Source organism: Falco punctatus (assembly GCF_963210335.1).
Source record: "Falco punctatus genome assembly, chromosome: 7".
NCBI classification, from domain to species: Eukaryota; Metazoa; Chordata; class Aves; order Falconiformes; family Falconidae; genus Falco; species Falco punctatus.
Genome location: NC_137587.1, coordinates 31170290 through 31197469, shown reverse-complemented (window position 1 = coordinate 31197469; position 27180 = coordinate 31170290). Strand labels below are relative to the sequence as shown.

At 44.3% G+C, this 27180-nt stretch overlaps 1 protein-coding gene across 4 annotated transcripts in view; it reads right to left on the bottom strand.

The window, feature by feature from the left end:
* The window catches only part of RIN3 (Ras and Rab interactor 3), a 73571-nt gene that overhangs the window by 46202 nt on the left and 189 nt on the right, over nt 1-27180 (bottom strand). For 2 of the 4 annotated variants that reach the window (XM_080396692.1, XM_080396694.1), the window contains exon 2: nt 2507-2693. In XM_080396692.1, coding sequence (XP_080252818.1) covers nt 2507-2693 — 187 coding nt within the window. Of the gene's footprint in view, nt 1-2506; nt 2729-23393; nt 27170-27180 lie in introns of those variants that run through there. The other 2 variants (XM_080396695.1, XM_080396693.1) reach the window with 2 other exon arrangements.

Genomic DNA, 27180 nt, shown 5'->3' with positions numbered 1-27180 from the left:
ATCTAGTCCAACCCCCACACTCAAAGGTGGATCGACTACAGCAAGTCACTCAGGATTGTGTCTTGCAGTGTTTTTATCATCTGCAAGGATGGAGGCTCCACAGCTTCTTAGGCAACCTGTTCCAACGATCGATCATCCTGACAGTAAAAAAGCTTTTCTTAATGTTTAAACAGAATTTCCTGTGTTTCAATTTATGCCCACCGCACCTTATCCTTTCACTGGATACCACTGAGAATGGACTGGCTCAGTCTTCTGTACTCCCTCCCGTCAAGTATTCATATACATTGAGAGGAGACCCAAGTCTTTAAGTGAAAACAGTTTAACCACTGTAGCCACCACCAATGGGACCAGTGGAATTAAAAAAGAAGGAAGAGGAAAGGGGAAAGAAGAAAGAGGAAAGAAAAAAGAAACAAAGAAGACAGAAGACAAAAGAAAAAGAAAAAAGAAAGAAGAGAAAACAAATACAAAAGAAAAATATTTTTTGTATTGTGTGAGCCTCCTAAATGTGTTTCTAATTAAAGCTCATTTTCAAGGATATTTTCAGCTTGTACCTTGAAGCTGCAGACAGAAAGACAAAGTAATCTTCACCTTTATCTGTTCTTTGATAACAGGCTTTGGCAGGACAGAGTCAAGGTATTTTTATAAAAACCGAATTAACAAACTGGGCTGATTCTGGAGTCTGGATATTAATATTAGAAAGAAGACATGTGAATTGATAAAATGATTAATCAACTATAATGTAGTAGTGGAAAACTATCAAGAAAACATTAATTTCTTGGATAGAGGAATTAAGAAAAAAAAGTTTGTCTAGAAGCCAGGGCCTTTCTCGGCATGAGTCCGAGTCATAAGGGCATCTCCTGTCACTCTGAAGCATTCCATGCTAAACGTGCAGCTTTGGGGCAGCTTCACAACCTCGCACAGTTCTGTCATCTTGGCCTCTGCCATTCGTAAGAAATTGAGCCCTAGGGGATCAGGTCCACCAGCAGTGCAGATAAAATCCAAATAAACACATGGCAAACAGGTGCATGCCTAAACAGGCCTATATCTAAAGGGCAGCCCCCTCCTCCTGCACCACAGACAGTATCTGCAGGTAAGAAAAAGCCATAGAAGCCTTCCCTTCCCCAGGTCCCAACACCTGTGTGACAGCACGGTCCCTTTAACACACCTTAAAAGACTACTGCAACCTTGGATCTCAGTCAGCACTATCTCACATTGCATCAGTCAAGTGTTTCATCTGAAATTAAATTTAAGCAACGAGAGAAGTGAAACCTGGAAATGAATCACTTCTGTTTTCCTGATTGGCATGACTGGTTGCCATGGCTCCAAAGGCTAAAATTGGACCATGGCTATCCAGATGAGGAGAAGGTGGGTTTTCTGAGCTGTACCTAACTCTACTGCCCAGGTCACGACTAGTACGCAAGCCAGTTTCTCCCATATTCACCAGTGGTGGGAAAGGCACAGTGCTGATTTGGCTTCAGGTGGTTTCAGAGTAGGCAGGAGAGCTGGCCCTTGCTGTGTGACATCTCTGATGCACCAGCTCTTCTCCTGCCTGCTTCAAGCTGCAGCTGAGGACAGTGCTTGAGCCCAGCGTGAGCAGGAGGAACAGAGGCAAGGCTTATCCCCAAAGCCTCTCAGAGGTGGGGAACGGCCCTGCCTGCAGGAGTGGCTAATGACCAAGGAGGCTCAGGGCCATACACGGCTGTATCAGAGACAGTCACTCAGGTCTCCCTTTACAGTCAGTGCAAAAAACAAAGAGAATAGTTTGCCCGACTTATTTGAGAAGTCTGGTCCAGGGTGAGGTGCGCTGCACAGTCTGGGTTGGTCAGGTGAGTCCCACTGGAGGTCGTCACTTGGCTGTGCCAATTTTTAGCCCTGGCGTAGACTGACTCAGCCAAGGGGCAGGTCCAAACCTCCTCAGAGCACGAGTAAGTGAACTGCCCTTGTACTCTGCCATCAGCTCAGGTCATTTGCACCTGCCCTCCCCAGACCCAACGAGGACACCTACTCCATGATATGCCTCACCTCTGAGACTCCGGGGATGGAGAGCTCCCTTTCCTACAGAGCTGTTACCCTTAAGCAAGCTCTTCCTCTGCAGGAGTCTGCCATTTTCTAACACTCATCTTACGAGGATCAGATACCAATTACTGCAATAAAAATTACTCCCAGCAGCTCCCAGAATTGGAAGGTCTTTTCTTCAGGGTTTATTATTATTATTGTCCAAATTAGGATAGCCAACACACCGTGGCTGTGGTGGTGAATGAGAAGGCATCTCCACAAATCTACATGCTAAGTAAATAAAACCAGATACAAGATTTCTGGATTCCCCAAAGCCATTATATCTGTCTTGCACCATCGTGAGTGGCTAAAGCATCAAATGGTAATGGAAACAGAGAGCAGAGTCTGCTAAATATTTTTGATTCCACATGAAAAAAGGTGCTGGTCTCCTAACCAGCTCCACCAAGGACAGGAAATGTGGTTGTTTGAACTTAAAATACTTTGGACTTACCCCTGCTGTTTCTTTGTCAAGTATTGCTCCAGCCCTTTCCTGGTTCATGTTCAGCTGAAGCCAGATGGGACAGGTCTTGATGAGTTTATCAAGGATGCTGATCCCTGGAAGTGGGAGACAGTTTCGCAGAGCAGTGGCCTGGCAGAGATGTGTCTCTTTTGCCTCTTCGCTTGTATCTCTGATAGGGCTGAAACACAGCAAGGGAGTCCCTTGTAAGCAGAACTGCAAATAGAAAACTTGGGGGAGTAAGGGCTGTAAAAGCAAACACACAAGTACACACTGAGGCACTTACCCAGAGTTCCTCTATGGGCATCATAGCCTTGCTGTGACAGAGGCAAACTGGGTGCCCAGGCCTCGACCGAGAGATACACCACATCCTAAGGACTACAGCCTCATAATAATGCACACCTGGGTTTCAGACTGCAGGCTTGTAGGGCGTTTTGTGCTGAGGTCTGTTGAATTCAGCCCATCTATGTTGCCTAAGCACAGGTACCCAGAGACAGAAGTAAGGGAAGCATAGAGTCAGCCAGTGTCACAGAGGGTAGAGGATGCCTGTCCCCTGGACCCCATCCTCCAGCTTAAGGGTCAGAGCAATGTTTTGTGTCTTCAAAGGGAGCGATGCAGCAGAGAAAAGGGGTTGCAGACCTTGCCAGCAGCCAGAAGTAAGCACACACCAAGCCAGTGTCCACCTGAGGTGTGCGGGGGCCAGGTCTGCAGCTCATCATGTGGCCATGCCACCATAAGCACTTCCCTGATGACACAGGAGCTGTGATGGCCACTGGTGTGGTACCACACCCTGCTGTCAGAGCCTTTTGGAGGAAGCCTGCCAGCAGCAGCCAGAGGCACAATCAGCTGCTCTTGCATTTTGGCACCCACCCTCTGTGCCCAGATTTGGTAGTCTGTAAAAAGGCCGACTAAGCCACCTCACTGTTTAAAAATAACACTGAGTGCTCTCTGTCTCCACTGACCAGTCTGTGCTGGTGGCTACAGAGGCGGATGATCCTCCTCCTCTGCACGCAGGGAGCCACTGGTAGGTGTTCATTAAGAGAGGGAAATCCTCCACCTCCGTTGGCACTCACAGAGTACAGGAGGAGGAAGAGGCGGCGGAGGTGTTAGGACGCATTCAGCAGCAAGTTATCCACTATGGAAGAGGTATCTTTGCTGATTCCCAAAGGCTGACCTGCAGCAGGAGAATAATTCAGGGTGCAGCCCCACGAACAGCCTTGTTCAGCACCACACAGCAAGTCCTGCAGGACAAGACAAGGATACAGACACAGCAAACCCTTTCTCTGTGCCGATGGAGGGGAATGGGAGGGAGCACAGGAAGTGTGGAGAAAGACAGAGGGACCTTCAGGAGGGAGAAAAATGAAGACTTGATTCCTTTTTTTTTTCCTGCCACATTTGTCATTTTGTCCAGCCCTAAAGACATAATTGGAAGTTCCGAAAAGATGCATGGGAGATGCTGAGTGACAAGAGAAGAGCCATCTTGCAGCACCACGTTAACAGTGCCCAGTTACACCTTATGTCTCAGCTCATTCATGAGCTTATTCTCAGCTGTATAAGACAAGAATACTGAAATTACACTGTTGAGAATATTAAAGCTCTGGGACACGCTCTCCTTTAGATTCTTGTTCTGATCAGAGACACAAAGAACTAATTCTATTTATTTTTAGTCCCTGCAGTCTAATGGCAGACTGGTATTAAATGCTGGTTCCTAGCTATGGCACTGATTCAACAAAGTATTTACACATGTGCTTAGCACTGTGGGCAGTGGAAATAGTTGTGCTGAAAGGTCTGGTCATAAGAGCTCTACCAGATAAGGCTATAGACTCATGGATATGGGCTTCTCATTAATATGATGAATTGCTTTTAAAAGCAAAGAAAATGTAGGAGGACATACATAAAATATGTGTTTTTCTGCACTAGTTCTGCTGCTTAGACAACAGAGCTGAAAAAAGGAGGACTCTCACTTTCAATTTGGTCTCATTTCAAGTCTTTTTCTTTTCCCTTTTATTTTTAAAGATACAGATCTTAAAAGTAGTACATTTCAAATAAGGTCAGACAAACTACTAAAAAAAGGAGTGCTTTCAAAGGCCTAACCTAACACAGCATGCTTATCCCAAAAGTTAAGTTTCCATAAAAATAGCCTTTCAAATCCCAAAACCAACAGCAAGATTTTATTTTTAGTAGGTTTTTCTTTTGCCACCCTATGGAGACAGCTTCCTTAGAAAATGCATGTTACTCTGCAAACCTGGTTGCTTATTCAGGGTATAGTCCACAGAATCTTGATTTTAATCAATCCATTTTTGAGATCATCGCCACAACGGTATGAATAAGAAAGCTGTGCTTAAAAGAGCAAATGAAAGTAAGTGAAACACTCTCTTCACTTGTGATAAAAGCCTTGCTTGTCACACAGGTGAGGAGATTTCTTTCAGATGCAACAGCATATGCTTTTAATCAGTATCATCTGAACATATAGAGTAAAACAGTGGAGAACAGCTTTGGGAAGTTAACTTGATTCATCTCTTCGTTTCTTTCTTTACAGTAGAAACTAAAATAAATTCCTAGTAACCATGTGAAAGTAAAAGGTGTTGGATAGCAACGTTCATACTCGGTAACGGGAAAGAAATGAGCCGAAGGAAAAGAAATGTGAGTTATAATGAAATGTTCCATAATACTGTCAGCAAAAGCTGCTCTCCAAATTGGTCACACAAGCATGAATCTGATCTTGCCAATGATGTGTGAAATCTAGATCAAAAGGAGACCAATGCTGATCATGTCTTGCTGCAGCACCAGAAGGTGACATGCATTGCAATAGCTCCAGCTGAACTTTGTAAGGCATAACGAAAAGGGGCAGCAAAGCACTGACGCTCAGGAATCCCACGGCCTAGAGGGAAATTAGGTATATTATCAAAGACGAAGAATACAAAGCAGCTTGGAGCTGGTGAGCACCAGGCATGTAGTGACACTGGCAGGGAACCCAGGCTCAATGCAAGCAGAGACACTCAGCCTTCTGAACCCTCTGACAGGCACCTCATCTGGACAAAGCCCTGCTCACAGCAGCAACACAGGTTTAGCAACAAGAACAGACTGGTGAAGAAAAATAACGGAACTGACCTCCCAATGCATGCGGCTCCATGTAGGGCTCATTGTCTACGTTTTGAAGAATGGACGAAAATTAGAAAATTGTTCCAAACTTAGACATACAAGATAAAAAATGAAGAGTCTGAAAATATTTGTCTTAATGGAAACATTTCATGATTTGAATATGTGGGATCCTTCAGTGCAGATAATTAAGGCAGTGGATGAGGCTTTTTGGCAGAACAGGAACACAGCCTTTTGGGGGCTTTCGGAGATGTAAGCCCTGGTGTGGGGTATCTTCCCCTCAAAAGCCAGCCCAGCCCCGCAGGAATTAAGCAAGCTATTGTACCAGTACAGATGGAGGAAATAGGAGGCTTTGATAAAAAGGAAAGGCATGAAGATCATTAATAGGATCATATTAAAATGGGAATGTTAGGCTAGACTCTTCCTGGTAGCAGGTTATAACAGATGATAGATAAATTGCCAAGAGAAGGGGACCAGGACTGCATTACCCAAATCTCTTAAAATGCCACATTTGGAGCAGCAGCAAACTCTTTATTGAGTCAAATCCTGTGCTGGCTAAGAAATGTGAGTGGACGACCTAGCAGACCTTTCCCAGCTGTAATGCTGTGACCCATGACACACCAGTTGACGCAGTTATAGCACAGATACTTGACTTCTTGCCTGGGCACAGCTGTCACGAAGATCCAGATGCTGGGCTGTGGGAGTGCTTAATCCAGCAATTTAATCTGGCTCCATGGTATCTCTGTAGCTGCACAGAGAGGAGGGAGCCCAGTCAGCTTCCAGGTTCTTGCTGTGCTGCCAGTTGAAGGGATTTGCGGGGCCACCACACTGAGCAGCTGGCCTTTGCTATTTCACTCACACAGAATTCACGCGTCAATGATTTCTAAGCTCAGTTTTCAGAAATAACATGCAACTCTATCCTCCTTCTCCCACACTCCTGCAAAACCCCTTGACTGATACAGATGGGTGCTCATTTTTGTTAGGTGCCATGCAAAGCTGAAAAGCTGGCCCTAGAGCTGCCTGCTTTTCTTTTTTTATTGAGTTCTTACTGCAAAGTACTTTTAAATCCTGCAACCACTCTGCTAAATTGAACTCAGTTGGGATGCAGGGAGCTGTGTGTTGCGTACTGACCGGCAACACAGATTAATTAGTCACACAGTGATTACATTCACACACCTGCCCCAGTTTGGCAGAAGGTGTCAGGTTGCTTGTTGGAAGTATTAATAATGACAATTGTGATTTGAATTATTGCACAGTGACTGTACACTGAAGTAAAGACACCACCATGACTCATTGCTTTAAAATCATCAGAACTGCAAGGGGATATAATCCACTGAATTTCATGCAGGTGCAGACCTGGGCATACCTTTGCAAGGGACTTTAGAAATATTGCCACAAACTTGGTGACACTAAGGGCTCCCTGGCTGTACTATATAGGCCCAGTCACTCTGAATTTCCCTGAGGCAGCTGAGACACAGAGAAATTGTGTGCAACAGCAGCAGGGACTGTCACCTGAATTCTTCACACCTGCACACTTGCAGCCTCTGGCTGTCACCAAACCAGATCTAAGAAGGTGCATCAGTTGTTATTATAGCTGAACCTTAAATCAAAAGTCAAATTCTCTGTAATCCACTCATAAGTAAAGAATAAGAACCTTAGCATTGTTTAAATAGACCAGGTGTAAAATTAGGAGCTAGTTTTCTGTTATTATGTTTTATTATTATTATTTCTCCCCCTGATTATTAGAAGATATCAAGAAAGAGAAGGAGCAAGGGTGTGCTGTGCTTCCTCAAGGAAAGAGATACTCTGGTATATTTATATTTATAGCAGAGCAGGCATCACAGGTCTTAAAATGTGTGCCAACTGGCTAGCTGCTGAGGGAGAAAGGACAAGTGGCAATAAAATTGATGCACCAGGTGAAGAGCAACATTTTGCACCAAAGCCACGTGGTACCTGTAGTGATATCATTCAGGACAAGCCACCTTGTGTCTGAAGCTCACATGTGGAAACCCTTCAAGCACAGAAATACAGTTTACAAGGAACACATGAAGCAGGAGGAAAAGACAGAAGCTTCTGAAGCTGACACACCAGTCCTGGTCAAAGTAGATGGACAATGCTGGTAATTTCTGTGGGTGAAAAACAGTTGGGAGCATGGGGCTTCGTGGAGATGGATCAGATGTAGAAGACTGAAAGAAAACTCACAGCCCTGTTTTACATCCCGTGTCACAACCAAGCCACCCAGACTCAGTTGCAGGGCTCTGTGCCGCTGGTGATAGAGGCAGATCTGTATCCCTTTTTTGCATAGCCACTTTCCTGATGAAAAGAACATGAAGTTCTGAACCAAACACACTGGAGAAGGAACAGTCAGTTACATAAGTAGAAGCAAAAATGCAACAAGGTTTCATCAGTGAGACCCTGCCACAGACATAGCAGGGGAGGAAAGTTATGCAGTGCCCCAGGTAAAAAATATCAAGCTTCATTTTTCTTCCACCTTAAATGTGGTCATTTCTCGATGCTTTCTTGTTATTCTCATATGCCAGCTCACCTTTGCGCACTTCATCAATTCAGATCAAACGAATCCAAAATGGAGAAGGATTAATTTACTTTCTGGACCTGGCTTGGGTCACCGTGCTGGATTCTGATTGATTTCTTCCAACAGGTGGTGGAACTGAGGCACTGCACCCAACATAGCTACAGGGAGAGCTCCGTCATCTGTAAACTTCTTGAGTCATTTTATCATGAAACAGAGTAGTAGGAAGATGGGAAGACAGCAAAGTGACACATGGAAAAAAACATAGCACAACAGCTAACCATGCACCAAATGTTAACACTGCGTCACAGAAAATTCAGGCTTTAATAAATGCTTTTTCATAATAGACCCAAGAGATCTGACAAAAATCAAACCAAAACCCAGGAAAAAACCACAATGAAAAACCCAAGAAGCAGAAAGAGAAGAAAGTTCTTGAGGTCTTCTCCCAGCTGATTGACACTCTTTAGTCAGAAATAAAAATCAAGGTTTTTGTTGTCTGATAAGCAAAAAGGGAAAAGATGTAGGGTGCTAGGCAAGCCGTGGGAGCTTGTACATTGTAAGGTTCTCAGATATACAGAAAATTGGACAATGGAAGTGACATGACAGTCTCAGCATGTCCCGTGAAGCAGGTTTGCCTGTGCGGTAGTCCTTTCTACCTTGCAGAATGCTTATGTTACTTGTCCACCTTGGTGACAAACAGGTAGCTCAGGAAGTTGTGCTTCTCGAACTGTGGTCTGCGGACAACCTGGGGTTGGCAGAGCACTTCCTCTTGCTCACTGATCTCCTTGTTTTCACCCTACTTCTATGTCCACCCTTCGTCTGTTTGGTCTTTGATTTACAGTTGACGCTCTGCATGTCTAAGCCTTCCTGCTTAGCCTGGAAGGTACCATGCTTAGAGGCCAAGGCAGCAGTTGTTCTAGCTGTCAAAAGGTAAGGCAAACTAAAGGTTTCCTAAATACCCTGACACCTCATAGCTCAGCAAACCTCTCTCTTCCCCATCTACTCCACTTTCTATTACAGGTACCCTCAATTTCAGCAGTGAAGTTTTGCACGCTGCAGTTGAAGGCTCACATCTGCGAGCTTTTCTGTACCTGCCAGGGATTTCCAAACTTCCCACCCCTGTGGAGGCTCTCAGGGGTTTGCAAACACAGACTGCAGGCATCCACCTCTCCCCAGCTACACCCTGCCAGCATGCGTTCGCATGTTTGCCAAAGCGGACCAAGTCATCAACCTGCCTGGGAGCTCCGCTAACGGGCACAGAGGGAGCAGGTATGGGGACAGTTAATCTACCCTTAAATCAATCACCAGCTAACTGAGCCCTCACCTCGCAGATTATGGAAACCAACAGAGGAAATCACAAAAATGAGCAAGTGCTGTTACAAGGGGGAAGGGTGTAATGGCCATTCGTGCAGGTGGAAGAACACCAATTCATGTATTGCTCTATTAAGTATTGCACTTAAAGTGACCAGTTTTCTGTTCACATATGACACCAAACTGCTGTTTTATACAGTACAGGGCTCAGCTTGAAGGTCTGATAGGCCAGCATCACATTGAAGTAACTGCATGGACTTGTACTGCTGTCTGCAGAGCACAGCAAGGATAGCTGAGCTGGCTTTAAGGATATTAGACGAGCCACAGGAGTAGGCTCTACACAAAAACAGAGTTCACTACAGAATAACAGCTTGTGCTAATCTCTGATGCCCTGGCTGCTGCCATTACCAAGCTTAAAGGTAACAAATATGTTTTTCTTCATTACTGCCACCATGCAGTCAAAGGACGTGACCTCAGCTTACCTGGATTTTGAACTGAACAGAATCTTGCCCCTGTTCAAATGTTGAAAGTCAGGTCAGCTCTGAAGAAGCCTTGCTCGATAGGAGCTACTGGTGTTGGGAGGGACATGTAACCCCTGTCACTAACCACTAGGTAAACCCGGTGATTAAGACTAATGATTGTTTGGCATAAGCAGCAGGGCCAAGCTGCTCAGGAGTGGAGGAGGGGATGACTGCAGCGCTTCCCATAAACCACGCAACCACGGCAGCTGCGTTACCTGCTTGGGTTTCTGCTATAGTCACTCAGAAAGAGCTCCCACTGCAGGGGTGCCCATCTGTGAGTGTGCTACCCCCACCCCCCATCCGACCTTTATTTCCTGTAACCCTACTCAAGTGATAACCATCAGTGTTGATTGTAAGGGATGCATCTGGTCTGTGATGGCTGCATCCAACTCAAAGGGGATTCGGGGGAAGACAACACCGTAATACCCAAGCGCTAAATAAAGGCACCTAACTATAGTGCTGGTTAAGGTCTGACTCGAGGCAAATTTGGAAGAAACTAACTTCTGTAGTTGGCATGCAAACACGACAATAAGTCAATTATCTTCTACTTACAAACAGTGGACAGCCCAGGGCCCACTGAGCTCTCCTGCATAGCAGCAAGCATGCCAGGATCTCCCCTTGAGTATGGACACTTCTCAAGGTTATTCCTCAAGGTTAAAAGATTCCTTATTGCATCAGATAGCAGGTAAGTGTTGGGAATAAGTGCACTGGAAGTTTGAAATCTTAGCTAAGTGATGTAATGGATTGATTGTGCATATATAATCCTTTAGACATAAACCATTGATCAAGTTCAGTCTGGATCCAGCTGCATGTAAACTGCCTTCTGAGAGGGCGTTTAGAAAGCAAGGGGGTCCTTTCATTAGTTTCAGGGAGGGTCTCCCTGACAATTTTTTCTGACCCTGTACTCTACACAGTTAAATAATCAAATGCACCTTGCCACTGAGCCTTGTTAAACCACTGTTGCATTTACTAGCAACTTCATTAAATTGTTTTTATATCAATAAACTCTCTTACGAGTGAAGTGCATCTCACTTCATCTGCAACGCCATCTCAGGTGTTAGGAGCCAGCTCTCAGCTCTTCTAGAAGAGCTGTTCTTCCTCCTAAATTATTCAGGCTTAGTTGTAAGTGCCTACAGTGAAGCAGTGGCAATACCCCTGTCAAAACCTCTTGTCTGGCTTCATCAACAGTCTTTCAGCACAGGAGACCTCTCAGGGAGCAGGGGTGTGCAACTAAATGTTTTTAAGTTGCTTGCTTCACTATGTTTCCAGACAGTAGAGGTCTATCCCTCTACTTACATACACAAAGGTATGTACATTATGAAGAACTGCATATGCATAAACCGCCCCCCCCCCCCCCAACAAAATACAAGCTAATTCACATTACTGCTATTATCCAGATCAGCTCTACTAACAAACAAGCCTTCTCACATTCGCAGCCATGACATAGGCAGAAACAAGATAAAAACCAAACATAAATTCCCTGAAGGAAGAGTCCTTCCTTCAAAGCTCTTTTCCTTCAGCCTGGCTGTTCCCTGCTTTCATTAATGCACAAGTTAATGCAGATGGTACACGCTGCCTGTGGCCTCGCGGTGGACTGAGGCTACTATAGCCTGTTGGTGTAACTAGACTGGGCTTGCATCCACCTCTCAAATTATACTGCTGTCTTCACGTACCTTGGACAAACACATTTTGCATTTAACAATTTGTCTCAAAATATCTTGCCAACTGTCTTTCTCTTTTTACTCAGCCAAAACACACTTTTGCAAGTCAAAACCACTTTGCAGGTTTTATCAGCCTACTCCCTTACCAACAATAGACAGTTGCTGTGTTAAAGATAAGCCCTTCTCCCCCATATTCATAATCAGGGCTTTGCCTATTTCAAACCCAAATTATTCTCTTAGGCATTTCAGTACATCAGCAAAACTAAAGATTTTTCTTTGTGCATAGGCAATGAAGGATAGTTTATCCTTCTGCAAGGCCCTTTCACTGCAAAGTGGAGTGCTTCTGAAACACGAGTCTAGCCAGGAGTCATTCCTGGCACGGCCAGGGGAGCCAAAGAAAGCACGTTTTCCTTAACAACAAGCTGTGAAACAGTCTGCTGGATAATTCTACTTCACCTTCTCTGGAAAGGCTTGTGAGGTGCAGGAACCAGAAGCAAATGTTTGGAAGAAGCGAAAGAATTTCCTACACAAGGAAGTCCCAGGCAGGCCAGCCCCGGTGCCAGTGCAGCAGGAGGGGCCCACAGAGCCACCAGCTGGGTGGAAGGCAGGCGGGTTTCTTCCACGCCTGTGAAAAAGACCTGGTGTTGGAAGCCCGGAGCACTCCCATCCAACTGTTTTTGCACTTTCCCAGCTCATCTGGCCAGAAAGGAAGATAGGCATGAAAGCCCGGGGAATGCTTTTCTATATTGTATTCACTTAACAAAGAGGGGAAGGGGAAACGGAAAATAAAGGGGAGGGAGAAATTCCCAAATTCAAACTCCATGAAGAATAGACTGTAGTTTTGTTTAAATAAAGCCATTCTGTTTCAAGCCCTATATATCAAAAATTATTTAAGCTGCATGATGTGCCAGAGCCAAAACCCTGGGCAAAATATTAAGAAAAACATCAGATTACTTAAAAAAGCAACGGCTTTGCTCACCCTGTGAGTGGATTTAGTGTAGACGTATGAGACACAGAAGATACGAAGTGGTAACCACACAGACTCACATGAAGCAGACAACCTTCTCCTCTTCTAAGAAATACCTGAACACTTCTTTCAGTCATGAATTACAACTAGAAATGGCCATTTTGCCAAGGGAAATAAATCCATCGAGCTTTCATCCTGCAGTATCTCCAGGAGCAGAGCGCAGGCCTTCAGGGGTTCCCCCCCTCGTTAAGGCACCACACAAAGGGTCTTCAGCCATTCAGTCACTGATCTGCAGACTTCCTTACACACAAACGTTCGTATTTTGGGTAAGATTTCCTTCCAATGTCATTGTGAATGCACTTCAATAAACGGTGCTGTTAGTAGGAAAAAAAAATATATCTAAATGTGTGAACCTATTCTGTCTGTTGTCCTTAAGCCTTACTCCAGCACTTTCAAGCTATTCATATTTAATTTTGATTAGGCATTGGCTAAACAAGTTTATTTCTTGCTTTACGCTCTGAAAGGATCCCTGCCTGCATTCAGACTGAGGCAGGGTTAGAGATCTGCCTTCCTGGGTGGCTCGTTGGGGTTTTTCGGGGATATGGAAAGGTGGTGAAAGGGCATGGTTCCCTGCCATAAGGATGAGAGATGTGTTCCATTTTGCTGGGTTAAGCTGAGCAACCTGCCCTGTGGGTGGGCATGGCCCGCATCATCCTGTGCTGGTGGGACAACCTGGGCCCAAAGGACTGGTTAGTGGAGCAGTTTCAGAAACCGCTGAAATGTCTCTGCAGGGGCTGGGAGCTCAGCCTGTGACCACAAAACCTGCCAAACAGCAAGGCAAGTCTGTCAGCTCCTGCAGACCCAGCGAAACCACTGCTAGGACCTCAAGTTTGTTCAATTAACAGTGTTTACGGACACCTGGTCACTAGGACTATGATCTAAATAAACCATAAGCCAAAGGCTGTGGGTTGACAGCAGTTTAAGACTATCCATAACATGGCTGCCTTGGTCACGTCCTCCTCAAAACACCAGTGCTGCACCCACCCCAACCCCCACCTCCAGGCTGTCATTGCTTGTCTGACCCCAGGCAAGCTGACTCAGGGGGTGGGAGAGTGGAAGTGGGTTTGTGCTGGACATAGGTCTCAGGCCCGGCTCCCTGCTTGGCTTGGGGAAGCATGAACAAATATTTGACTTGGATTCAGCCCACTGGCACCGCTCACTCTGAATCACTGCCTGGAGCTGCCGCTTCTCCAGTAAGAAAGACCTCATGGGTGCACAGGTTCCTAAGTGGGACACAACAATTAAACACCTACAGTTAGGCATGGTGATTCCAGGCTAGCTCTAGATAGCTAGGTCTAATAGCAGAGGGAGATATCAGAATGCCAGGCCAAGGGACTAACCCCTACCGTACATCCCTACCACAGTGCCCCTCAGGCAACCTCTACCACAGTGTCCTAGCCCACAGGGCCCATCCCTACTGGGAGGGTAACACAGTCACTTTCCCTTTTGGCTAGAAAGATTACCAATGAGATCCAGTCCAACTAATTACTAATCCTTCAAAAGGATTAGAATAGGAGTTTAGTACAGAATTACACCAAAACTTCCTGTGTTACATATTTGTCCTCTGGAGAGAAAGGCAAGTCATCCAAAACCAAGCTCTTGCTCTTTCCTGTCTGCTGATTCAGCAGGAGAAGCTCCAGGCTTTGCCTGGTTTCTGGTTTTGTGTGGGGTATCAGGAGTGACAAATTCCTTGGAGAGAACTCAAGGGGGTGGGGGGGAGGGGTCGGGAAAGAAAGAGAAGAGAGAGAAAAATTCTTGGCAAGCAAGATGAAAGATTGGGCCAGGTCCCAGGCTATCATTTAGCCAAATATGTGGGACAACCTTCTTTTGCCTGGAAGTCTGCTAGCAATTTGCAGACCAGTGTTGCAGGTAGCCAACAGAGCTGTTAGTCTCTAGACTCAGCTATTTTTTGGTCTCCGTTTCCTTGGTAAATTTTCCCAAGCAACACAACATTTAATCTGGTTCACAAGGGGCTGCAGCTGCTTCCAATTCTGCCCAACAGCTGCTTTTACAAGACACAGGCTTCAAAAGGCTGGCTTTCTTCAGAGGGCCACAGGAGGAATATACTGGAGCTGTGTGGATTCCCTATATTTGGTGAGGTTCCCCCTGCATCCAAAACATTGTATGTATTCAGCTGGTTTCAGTAAGACACTTGAACTTACCCAACAATTCATTAGTCCTGCAAAAGCAAATAGAAAGTACTAATTGATATGGTCAGGAGCCAATGTCAAGCAGTAAGACAGGTCTTTCAGCCCTACCAGGAACAGTGTTGATTCACAGAGACAAGTCACCTAGAGCAAACACCAGCAGCCCCAGCCCTTGCAGGATCATTATCTGAGCTAGAATTGCAGCCCTGTCTCAGAGAACCACCCTCAGGATGTGTTTCCATGCTCCCCCTAATCCAGGGCAAGGGCAGGACACTGCAGAAAGGGCAGTCCTCTGACCCCACCTGCATACTCCCAACACTTTCACCACTTCTCTTGCTTGAGCTGTAGAAGCTGTGTAAAAAACCCTGAGGAAGCCAGTTCAGCTCTGTAATCCAGCAGGGAACTCATCCACCAAAAAGTAAAGGCTTTCTGAGAACCGGGTTCTCTTTCTGGCATCACCCCAAACCAAAAGGACAGTCTGGGGCAAGGCCAGGGTTTAACTGCTTAGCAAGGATCCAGGGGATTGGGCTACAAAGTGACTATAATCAAATCAGCTCCATGAGCTTGTGCCTCAGTTTCCCTTCCTACAGCAGCAGTAATAGATACTTGACTTCAGCTGGTTGTTGGGAGGTTCATGAAACACCCAGAGATCCTCTCACACATACAAGGGCTTTGTATTACCCATACAAGGTCATTACAATTAGTGAAAACACCACGTCCCTTCTAAAGGTACCAGTAATGCAAAAAGCAGAAATCCTTTACTCACACAAATATATTCCCTGTTCAACAGAAAGGCGATGGAAAGTCTGGGGAAGGCACACAGATATGCATGTATATATTCATCTATCCGAAGAGAGCTGCATTCCACAGCACTCCCTGGCTTGCGTGCATCTAATAGAATTTCTATTTAGGAAAATGTGACTAGCATAACCAGCTATGCAATGCTCACATCTGCTAATCCTTTCCTGCTCAAGTAATCATCTTCACTTGCAAAAAGACTTATACTATTTTGGGTGCAGGCAAAGAGGAGCTAAGCACTCCAAACCTCTCACAGCTGGTATCTTGAGGGAAGCATTGCCTTAATATTCCCACTCCAGCAGAGTATATTGATTCAGGGATCTCATTTTTGGAGGTGGATAGGATTACTTTAAATAGCTCAGAGAGGTACAAATTGGAGAGAGGAAAGGCTTGCGGCTACAGTATTTACCATATTGGGTGATGCTTGTAGCTTTATTATGTTTGCACAGCTTAAATACTGCTGCTTGCTTGACCACAGCTGCTTTGCAGTGCTGTTTTATCATGTACTTTCACACACACAGAGAACCAAACTTCACTGTTAAAAAACACCAGCTGAAAACTTGCCTTGCCTCTTTGAGAAGCAAGCACCTGACAACCTGGGATGGATTCTGAATTCAGCCCCACTCCAGCTCTGGAGAGTTATTCTAGACTGACACCAGCATGTGGCTCCAACTCAGCCACATACATGTTTGTGGTTTAGGGCTTTCTCCATCGGGGGGGAGAATGGGGTTGGCACTTGTGTTCCTACATCATAAAAGCAGATGATGGATGCCAAACAGAACAGTGGAGGGAAAGCGGGGTACCAAGGGTCTTTGCAGAAAATAAATCATACACACAAGCAACTTTGTATAACAGCCCCATACCCCTCCACAGCAGATGGGGTACAACCATTGCATAAGGATAACAATTCACCACCCTGCATGCCACAGGCAGCCCTCTCTGGCAGGGAAGTATAGAAATGGTTTGATAGCCAGGTTTTAACCCCTGCAGATGTTGTGCACCCTTTTTGGCAGATAGTTCCTATGGATGCCTGTGTGCCTGTTCACCTGTTCTCTCACTGCTGCTTCTCTTTGTGCAGCTAGATCAATGCCAGTGCCTGGATGCATCCAGCACCCTCCCATCTCCCACTGTGCCGTACAGATGCATCCTGCCCCTGTCACCACGAATTTCAGAGTACTCCACTGCTGGCTGGCTCTCCTAGAAGAGCTGCACACCTATGCATGCAGGACACAACTCATTCATATATATTTGTATATAAAACAGTTCACTCAATTTTGATCCACAACTATACAGAAAAATTATTCTGAAGTCTTCTTTGGTTGTACGAATAATTCAAACCTACAGAATATTATCACAGAATCACAGAATGGTCAGGGCTGGAAAGGACCACTGGAAATCACCTAGTCCAACCCTCCTGCTACAGCAGGTTCACCCAGAGCAGGTTGCACAGGATCGCATCCAGGAGGGTTTATAAAGTCTCCAGAGAAGGAGGCTCCACAACCGCTCTGGGCAGCCTGTTCCAGTGCTCTGGCACCCTCAAGGTAAAGAAGTTCTTCCTCACGTTCAGATGGAAGGAACTGCCTGTGCTTCAGTTTGTGCCCGTTGCCCCTTGGCCTGTCGCTGGGCACCACTGAAAAGAGCCTGGCCCCATCCTCTTGGCACCCGCCCTTAAGATGTTTGTAGACATCAATAAGATCCCTCTCAGTGTTCTCTTCTCCAGGCTACAGAGGCCCAGCTCTCTCAGCCTTTCCTCACAAGGGAGATGCTCCAGTCCCCTCATCATCTTCGTAGTTCTCCGCTGGACCCTCCCCAGTAGCTCCCCGTCTCTCTGGAACTGGGGAGCCCAGAACTGGACACAGCACTCCAGATCCTGCCTCAGTGGGGCAGAATAGAGGGGGGAGGATCACCTCCCTCGACCTGCTGGCCACGCTCCTCCTAATGCCCCCCAGGATCCCACCGGCCTTCTTGGCCACCAGGGCACACTGCTGGCTCATGGGCAACTTGCTGTCCACCAGCACTTCCAGGTCCTTCTCTGCAGAGCTGCCTTCCAGCAGGCCAGCCCCCAGCCTGTACTGGTGCGTGGGGTTGTTCCTCCCTTGGTGCAGGACCCTGCACTCGCCTTTCCTGAACTTCATTGGGTTCCTCTCTGCCCAGCTCTCCAGCCTGCCCAGGTCCCGCTGAATGGCAGCACAGCCTGCTAGTGAATTGCCACTCCCAGTTTTGTGTCATCAGCTGCACCAACACTGGGGCAACATGCTTCCTTAACCACAAAACAGTCCCCTCACTTTTTTTTTAAATAACCAAACATCTCAGGTTGTAATTATTCCTGCTTTAATTCCCCAGAAGTCTCTTCCATGTAAGGCCTCAGGTCAGCACTGTGGTCTGTGATGCATCTGCTGCTCTGAACACCAGGACTGCCAAGACCAGGTCCACCCCAGCACATCCCACACCCTTTGACTGCAGGACCACTGTGGACTGATGATAATATGGCAAAGGGCATTAGAATACCTCTTTGGTTTTCTAGAGAAGATGTTCTAAACATGCTTTCCCCTGGTTCTTTCCAATTCTACATCTGATAATGACTTCTTAAATATCTACAGTCATTGTCAATCATCTGTAATTTCTTAAAAAGTGTAACCCAAACAATCACAAACATATATGCATCCTTCCCTACACAGGGGGAATGTCTTCCTGATACAGCTGGAAAAGTGCAATAGTCTTCTGGGACATCACAGTGCTTTTGATGACCATACCTACCCTATACTCACAGATCCATCTGCACTAGAATTTGATCAGTCATTCCAAACAGCTGCCTTTTCTAATTACCCTTCCAAGGAACTATTTCTTTCTATTCCCAAATGCAAAACCCCTCCTCCCTTCCAAAATTATAATGGCTAAAGGTATATGATGGACACCATTTTGTCCTAGTTTCACTAAAACACTTCAGTTTGTGCTGTTTAGCAATCAAAGCAGGCAAGCATTTAAAGCTTGCTACAGCCTCTTTTTCTAATGGATTGGTTTTAGGTATTGGCTTTTATGACTATTTTCCAGGTTGTTTTAGAGAACCTTCTGAGTGTCACAAGCCTATATTGTTGATCTCAGAGAAGCCACCTGGGTATACTGATGGATGAATTAAAATACAGCCCTACTACCATTTAGAAAAATACTATAAAATAGATAATCTCTGAGATACCTGGACTACGTACACAAGCTTTGATAAGGGGTGGAGCCAGCCCAAATTTGTGCCAGCCAGCCCTCACAGCTTCTCTCCAGGACACATTGTTCTACATGTACACCTGTACACACAGAAGAGAGATGCATGCACACATGTACATTTTCCAGCCTATGCTGTCTCTAGGTTGGAAAGTCTACAATACAAACCAGCATGTAGCCACGTAAGTGAAAAACTGTAATAGGAAGGCAACAAGCAGAATATTGCTTACATTCATGCCCCCACTCCTGTGAACACAGGTAGGAGATTTGTCTGTAACGATGAGGAGCTCCCTGCTCAGGGGCGATATTGCCAGTGTGGTCAAACCTCTAGCAAACAAAGGAACAGTTGCCTTCTGTGCTACCACCAGTATCACTGCACAACATGCTCAAAGTATCCGCTAAGTTTGGTGAGTACTCATATACTGAGAAGCACTGGAAAGGTCATATGACAGGTCAGTGTGGTTGTAAATACATTTTTCCGTTAAAGGAATTTCAGATTTTATGTCTCTTCTCCGGATGTACCAAATTCGGGTATCTTTGGAGAGTAACTCCTTCTTTGTATCTTTACAGTAATATCCCAAACTTGGTGCAATGCATCTTGAGCACAGATGCCTCCTTCCAGAGAAGGACCATCCCTGAGGACGGGAAAGTGTACCCATTATCAAAGCTTGACAGACAGCAGAGAGATTTGATGACACTGCTTTGTTTCCTGCTGCCTGAACTGTTCCTTCCTCACTTAAACACCACATCTCACACATTCTAGGTTGAGGTTTTATTTGAGCAATACTTTGCATTGGGCCCAAGACCTCCTGAGGCAAATGGGACTTGTTCTACTGATTTAAGTAAGCTTACATTAAGTTCATTAGAAAGGAAGGCTCTTAAAGAATTTTTAAAAATAATTTTCTTGGTTGGAATCTGTAAATATTGGTATTAGATTTATTTACCCCACTGTACAGGAATGAAGGCAGTGGGTTGATTAGCATTGTTAATATAGGGTTTGTCTCTCTGTCCACTTCTGATTGTTCTAGAGAATCTATGATCAATCTCCATGTTGTTAACGACGCTGTAGCAATTTTGTCTCCCCTTGAGGCAGCCTCAAAAAGTAATTTTCCAGCATTTTGCCATGTCTGAACGCATGAGACATTTTCTGGCGTAACTAGTACATCATACTAGCACCATACTAGCAAAGTTCTTATCGCCTTCTTGTTACACTTTATACTACTTTTTCCAAATATATCTATAAGCATTGTTAACAGAATTTTCTTCTTCTGCACCCATCTACATCGGGCACCAAAAGTTGCAATTTGAGTTAAGATGGACAACAAATATTCCAATACACCCATATTGATTAGTTGTCAACAGCTCACCCCTCACAGTGTCTGTTATGGGTCGCAGGTTCTCCCGCTTGTCTCAGCTATGTCAGGCACCAGCTGTTGTAGTTGGAGTCCAACTCAGCCTCACACAGGGCACCAATTGTTGCAGCACAAACAATCAGGCTGCAACAACGCCTTTACCGTCAGTCAGATTCTACTGTCCATGCTGCTTCACCTTCCTCCAGAGGTCAGACCACATTGCTCCTCCATCAGACCAGCCATCCCACACTCCTCAGGGATATTTGACTACTTCACAGAATGAGCTACAGCTGCACATCATCCATGTCAACCAACCCACTGCCTTTGAGGCAAGGCCACAGCTGCATGTTATCAATGCTAATCAACCCACTGCCTGCATTCCTCTACACCCCACTGCAGAGGCAGATAGGTAGCCTGGGTAGAAAAGTTTAAGAAAAGAAAGCCTTTATGGCCAACAGTATCTAAAAGCTCCCATTCCAGCAGAAGTCATGAGCTTGACAGGGTACTTACCTCTGCACAGGAGATCAGACTAGACAATCACGATAGTCCCCTTTGAAGCTAAAATCTCTGAATCTACGAGAGTTGTTCCATTTCCAGATGACTCTTGACCTCTTTATGACTACTACATACATCTCATTAAATCTGTCAACTGTGATGATGCTTTTTCTGTCAAAAAGACATGTAACTGAAAAGATGCACGATCATTACTTCATTAGGCGGCCTAGTGCCCCGGAAATGAGAACCACTGTAAGCCACCCCAGCTACCTGAACCAGCCATTATTTCTCAAAGGACTATTTAATATTTGCATATTATGGCTCTGTCTCAGCTCCCGTCTGCTCTCCTCATCATCTCCTCCATACATTTGCCAGATGCTGGAATGAAGGCATATACCTTTTCATGAAACCATGGTCACCAGGCTCAATCAGCTCACATTTCTCCAGATGTTTTGTGATCTCACCACTTACTAATGTTCCTTGGAGTTAGCCTGACTCTAGGTCAGAATTACTGGTTAAATTTCACTGTTCCTCTCCCAACCCATTTTGGAAGAATTTGATTAGATTGATTTCTCTCCAGCCCCTAGCTACTCTTCTCTCCACATTCCTCTCCGAGGAGCTACTAATTCTGGAGGCAGATTTCTCCCCACTGTCTTTCTGCCATTTCAGAGGTGTAAGTCAGCAAAACCTCCTTATTGATTTGTTACAGGCAGAATAGACCCTTCAGTCATTACTAGGAATGGATAGATAGATACTTTTCAAAGTTGCTAGGGTACTTTTATAATAATTTGCATTGCCATAGTTTCTGTGCAAGTAAGTAAGCTTTCCCATTTAATTAATAATGAATGAAGGTGCAATCTCAGCAATTCCTCATGTGATTTTTTTTGCATGGAATTTTAAAATCAGGTACAAATCAGGACAGAATTTTAAAATCAGCACAGAATTTTAAAATCAGGTAATCGTCCATCAGCAGCTTGCCTTATGTTACCACCTCTTTTGAAAGCTACCAAATTTTATCTATACATACACTGTAAAATTGGTACCTAATTCAATGTGACCATAACAGGAAATTAGCTAAACAACCCTTAGACACATTTCTAATTCTGTCGTGTGTTGGAGGCCACAAGGTAGGCATGCTGAAGTGTAATTTTGAGAGTCTTCAGCAATGTTGTGGCATATAAACAGAGTTAAAACAGATTTTTTGAACACCTAAGTTCCTTTTTATGAGTAGGAAACAGATTGAAAATTAAGACAATCAGTTAATGAAATAAAAGGCCATTCTGTTAAATTGTTCAGATGCTCATAAACTATTCTTGCAACCACCTGATTGGTCCAAATCTAGGGTCTATAGCTTGTCTACTTTCTCCTGCAACTCCAAACTGAAAGCAAACCTTTGCAAGAATGTGGCTTTTTAGACAAGCGGAGAAAGAGATGAACAGTATAAATCCTTCCATTTCTCAGTACTTGTCATCTTAACTATCACAAATGCAGGAAATAGCTGCAAAGTGCAAATTCTTTGGATTACCATATAATAAGTTCCTCTTTCTGGTTTACAGGGATTGGATTCTTTCTTTTTTCCTTATGGCTGTGTGATCTTTGTCCCTCAGTGTTTAACACTGAATGGAACTGAAGAATTGTACCTTGGAACAGAAGTGTCGCTGTTCCACTTGATGTAAACAACTGAACAAGGCAAAAGCAGCGACAGTTGTAATGCAGGGTTCTCCCTCCATCAACAGGAATGGTGATATGGTGAAACTATAGCACACTGGCCTGTCCAGCAGCAATTGTATCCCCTTTTTGATTGTGCTCCAAGTCAAAGGGGACTGACTTGCAACACAGTGCCTGAAAATGCAAGTATCCTATATCTATCCACCTACACAGCTTCTTCCACTTGCACCCATCAATAGACACATCCGGGAGCTTTTATTTGTGGGAAACAGCCTGCCTAAGTGTGTCAGACAGGTAAGAATCACTCTCAGTATCTGGTATTATGTTTGTCCAAGGGGAGTGACCAAAGGTTTCAGCAGCTATGTAATTTCCCCCCAATTGTTTTCAGCAGGAAATAGGAACTCTCAGCTTCAGCATGGGCTTTATGGTACAACTGAGCCTCAGGCAGATTCCATCCTGATCCTAAAATCCCAGCAGCTGATTGTCCTTCCAATCAAAACCCATTTTCTCTCCTACAATATTTTACTGGGGCTTGATCCTGCAAGGTGCCGAGTCTGTTGACTAGGAGTAAGGAAAGCTTGAAGCCTTTTCTTAAGAGAAAGCACATTTGAAGTCCGGGAGTCTGTGGACAGGGTTTGTGCATACTTTAGCATGCTGGAGCTGGAATGAGCATCAGCTCACAGGGACGAGCCCTTATCTACTTCTCAGCATTTCAGTAGAAACAAAGCAAGCCTCCCAGAAAAGATTTGTCAAGTTTCCAAAAGCAGAAACTTCCCTTATTCTGTCCTTTGCCCTAAACTGCAGCTTGGAATTCATCCTCCTTCTTCCCTAAACAGCTAAGATTAAAGCTAAATAAAGGTATTGCAGTTTATTTTCAGCTGGAACATGTTAGCTAAAGGAAATACTGTAAATTACAGAACAATCATGCCACACCATTGTGATTGTGTAGCTGATAACTCAGCAGTCAGCTAGTAAATGCAGTCGAGAACTCTTTGTTAAGTAGGAAAAGGAAAGCGACAGCTACTAAAAATGAGCAGTCACTAAAGATTCAGGACTTACCCTGAGTCATCCCTGGCTTCCTTGTCTCCTGCTGATGTTTTCATCATTACAGTAAACTTTAAGACACTTTCTGTTTCACAGTGGCTTTAGAGTTCCTTGGTAAAGAAAGCAGTTCCTTTCCATCGCTGAGCAGAACCTCCACATCCTTAGGTTTTGTACTGAAGATGATATTTCAAGGGGTGGCAGGGGGAGGATGTTTAAAACCAGCTTCAGGCTCAGTAGTATCAGAGGACAGAGGGCTAAACAAGCACTGAAATGAAAGCAAACTACCAAGAAGACCTGATTTTAGCCTCACTTATTTCTACTTCCTGTATTTATATGAACGGGGGATTTCAGGAAGAGGCAGTCTTTGGTGGTCAGGGGTGTGGGTGTGTGTGTGTGCGTGCGTGCATGCGTTATAAAGCCATATTTAGTAGCAAAGGCAGGTTAACCTTATTAGAAAGAACGACCTGAGACTGTCAGCATATTTGCTTCTCTATCTCAAGTTTTGGGGGAAATTGTTTTACAGACTACAGGTATATCAGAAGGCAACACAGCATGGTGAACTTTGTAAAGGATTTTATAAGGCAGCAAAGCATTAAGTCTCCCTCTGCAAATTCCTGAAGCATGTGTATTTCTGTTGCTTGAGTAACTGGATCCAGATGGAGCTTGGAAACCTTTATATTTACATAGGACCTGAGAAAACGAAATGTCTAACACTGGCAGAAGACAGCTTTGCAAAAAAAATTTCCCGGTTAAAGTAAAAGCTAATGATAATGTTGTAAGATTGCTAGTAAATGCACAGCTATCCATGCTGTGAAGCTCCAGTCAGTCTCAGAGCACATTTGACCTGGAGTTAAGTGGTCAAGTAGTGTTTGCTGCACTGGAAACCTGACTGAATGCAGACCAGCTGTGGAAGCTGGGGACTGACAGATGCACTGTTAGACAGGGCTGGTGGCACTCCTGTTTGGCAGCCCTATTGTTCTGGAAATATTTGATGTTAGGAGAATACATAATGAAAAAAATAAGGCAGAAGTACGAAGCAGAGGCAGAGAAAAGAAATTGCACGGAGAAATTGCAGAGAAGACGACAAAGGTAACTTTTTGCCCCTTTTATCTTTAGAAGGCATTTCTCAGCTTCTAAGAGTAAGCAGACTGCTATACAGCCCACAGTGGAAATGCAAATGCCAGGCAGCTACCAGTGTATTGGGACGAGGGAAACTAAATCACAGTGTAGAACATAGAGCCAATTCTCCTGGCACTGTTAGGGAAAGTCAGAGGTACCTTTACAATCGTCAAGCCACACCTTCTGTGTAACACAAGACAAACTTTTCACCACATTTTTTCCATCAAGCCTGTAACTTCTGTTGACATTAGAAAACTTCTCTTCAGGCTTTTTGATGGATTGCTCTTAGAAAGTCAAAAAGCCTGACTGAAAGGCTGCATGATGGAAAATTTACCACCCTTCTATGTAAGGTGTCTTAGTGCTTAATCGTTGACACTACTTAAATTCACACCTGATTTTTTGCCTTGATTTGTCTAGTTTTAAATTTTCAGCTACTGTATCTCATAATGCTCTTTTCTATTAAATTCAGGCGCTCCTCACTCTAACTCGTATAGTCATTTTCTGATGATGAACTCATTCAATGAAGAATTTAGCCTGCTTACACAAACTGGTTGGCTGAGATTCACTTGTCTTGAACTCCAGGCTTGTCAGATCTCAGCTCTGAATCCTTCTGTTGAATCTGGGCACAGAGGTCCAAGTAAAACACATGCTCTAGATTTGATCACAGCTGGGCACCTTTGAAATGCACCTTGGGTACTGGCACAAGAACAGTCTACTAGATGCATGACACAAATCCAGCTGTACCCCCAGGGTTTTTGTTTCCCTCCACTGCAATTCGACAGTGTCCAGGCCCACTCAGAATTTACCCTTGTATGGCTGGAAAATAAGATTGCGGAGACAAAAAACTGTAAAGGTGTGCTGCTCTGCACAGATGGGGGAAATCTGTGTTCACACAAATATGCAGCCATCCTAGCCAAAGACCTAAGACTTCGCAAATGCAGAACATCAGTTTTCAGAGAGTGTTAGGCATTTCCAAAGATGTTGTTGGGGAAGAAGAAACAAAAGGACTAGAACTATTAAAAAGACACAGGAAAAAATGGCAATACAGAATACCAAAATCCAGTATTGTGGTGCTATTTCCGTTTCATGTGATTTAAGAAGCTCTTTTTTTGTGTGCAAACTTTCACACTATTTGAAATTTAAAGAACGTAGAGTTTCAGAAATTTCAAGTCTTGAAATCAGTTTTGTTCAAGATACTGAATAAATTTGATGAAAAAATCTCATATTTTTCTGCAAAATATTTAGTATTTCTGCAACATAGTTACATATTTCTGTAAAATATTTAAAATATTAAAATTAAGATAAATTTTAACATAAGAAATTTTGTCTGAGCTTTGCTGGGTGTTTTTTTAAGTCAGAGATTTGACAGGTTTGGAATGTGACACTGTTCTATTATCAGGCTTTGGAAGTAAACAATTATACAAAAGCTAAATGACAAAATAACATCCAGTTACTGCAAAATGCTGCTTCTCTCTGATAGATCCAGTGGAATTCTTGTCTTTTCTAGGACTGATTCACCCTTTCCATCTTAAGGCACAGCATGTTGCAGCTCTTTTTTTGTATTTTTATGCAGCTGAGTTGGAAATGTTTAAGAATGGCTTATGGGGGAAGCCCTTAAGTACAATGAGCACTTTGGCCATAATAAAGCGCTTTCAGCATATGCACAGATTACACGACGGTTCTGCTTTCCATACAGTAGGAAGCAGCTGCATCAATAATATGATATGATAAAAGCCTGTAGGAATTGTCATGCCTATTGTGCCACTAATCCATGGATTATGTGCCTTTTATAGAGGCTATTACATAACAGATCATGATGGGTCATCATGTCAGACCTATGGGGGATTAGAAGAGGTACTTTCCACATTCAGATTTTGATTTTTAGAAGTTAATTCTGTGTGTGAGAAGGAATCTTTTCCTCTCCCCAGCTTAGAAAAATTCAGCCTAGCATACACCAAAGAATGAACCCTTACGTAAAAGTCAAAGAATGCAGGATATCCCTTTTCTCCACTTCACTAGGGCTCTTCTGTAGGTGCACTAAAACCACAGTGGCTAATGACAGGTTTATACAGCAACTGGTATTCCAAAAGCATGCATTGTGGTTAAGAAAAGTAAGGTCAAGCTTTGTTTTAACTTGCATCTCCTGGTAGTAAACTGGCTAGGAGTATTCATCAGAAGACTCCTGTCTAATGAAATTGTTAATACACCAGCACATGAGATGAAGTTAACTCTTCGCTCTTCTTGTTCCAAGAACTGCATTTAAAAGCTTTTTGTCAGCCCAGAACAGACTGTACCAGAGACTATGTACATATACCAGAAGTCATCATAGACCCTGAGGTGGACTACAGGGATCTGGGAAATGGGCAACCAAAGGTAAGAGGAATTGTTCCTTCTATTCGCAGTATCTCCAGAGCCTAGGTAACTGTGGAGGTGGTACTATGTGGATTTTGCACCTTGCTTCCATCCCCTCCAGTCAGCATCCAGTACTCAGCGTGAACCTGCTGGATACCACTATACCATGGGATAAAGCAGACAAAATACCCTTGATCAGGATGTTTCTGAGACAGCCATACGCTTCTGGATCAGCACCTCAGCATAGCAAACTGTGCTCTCAGCAAATCACACATTTCTGGTCCCAAAATGCAGATAATGTGTTTAAGAATTGCTGTGAATAAAACTGATA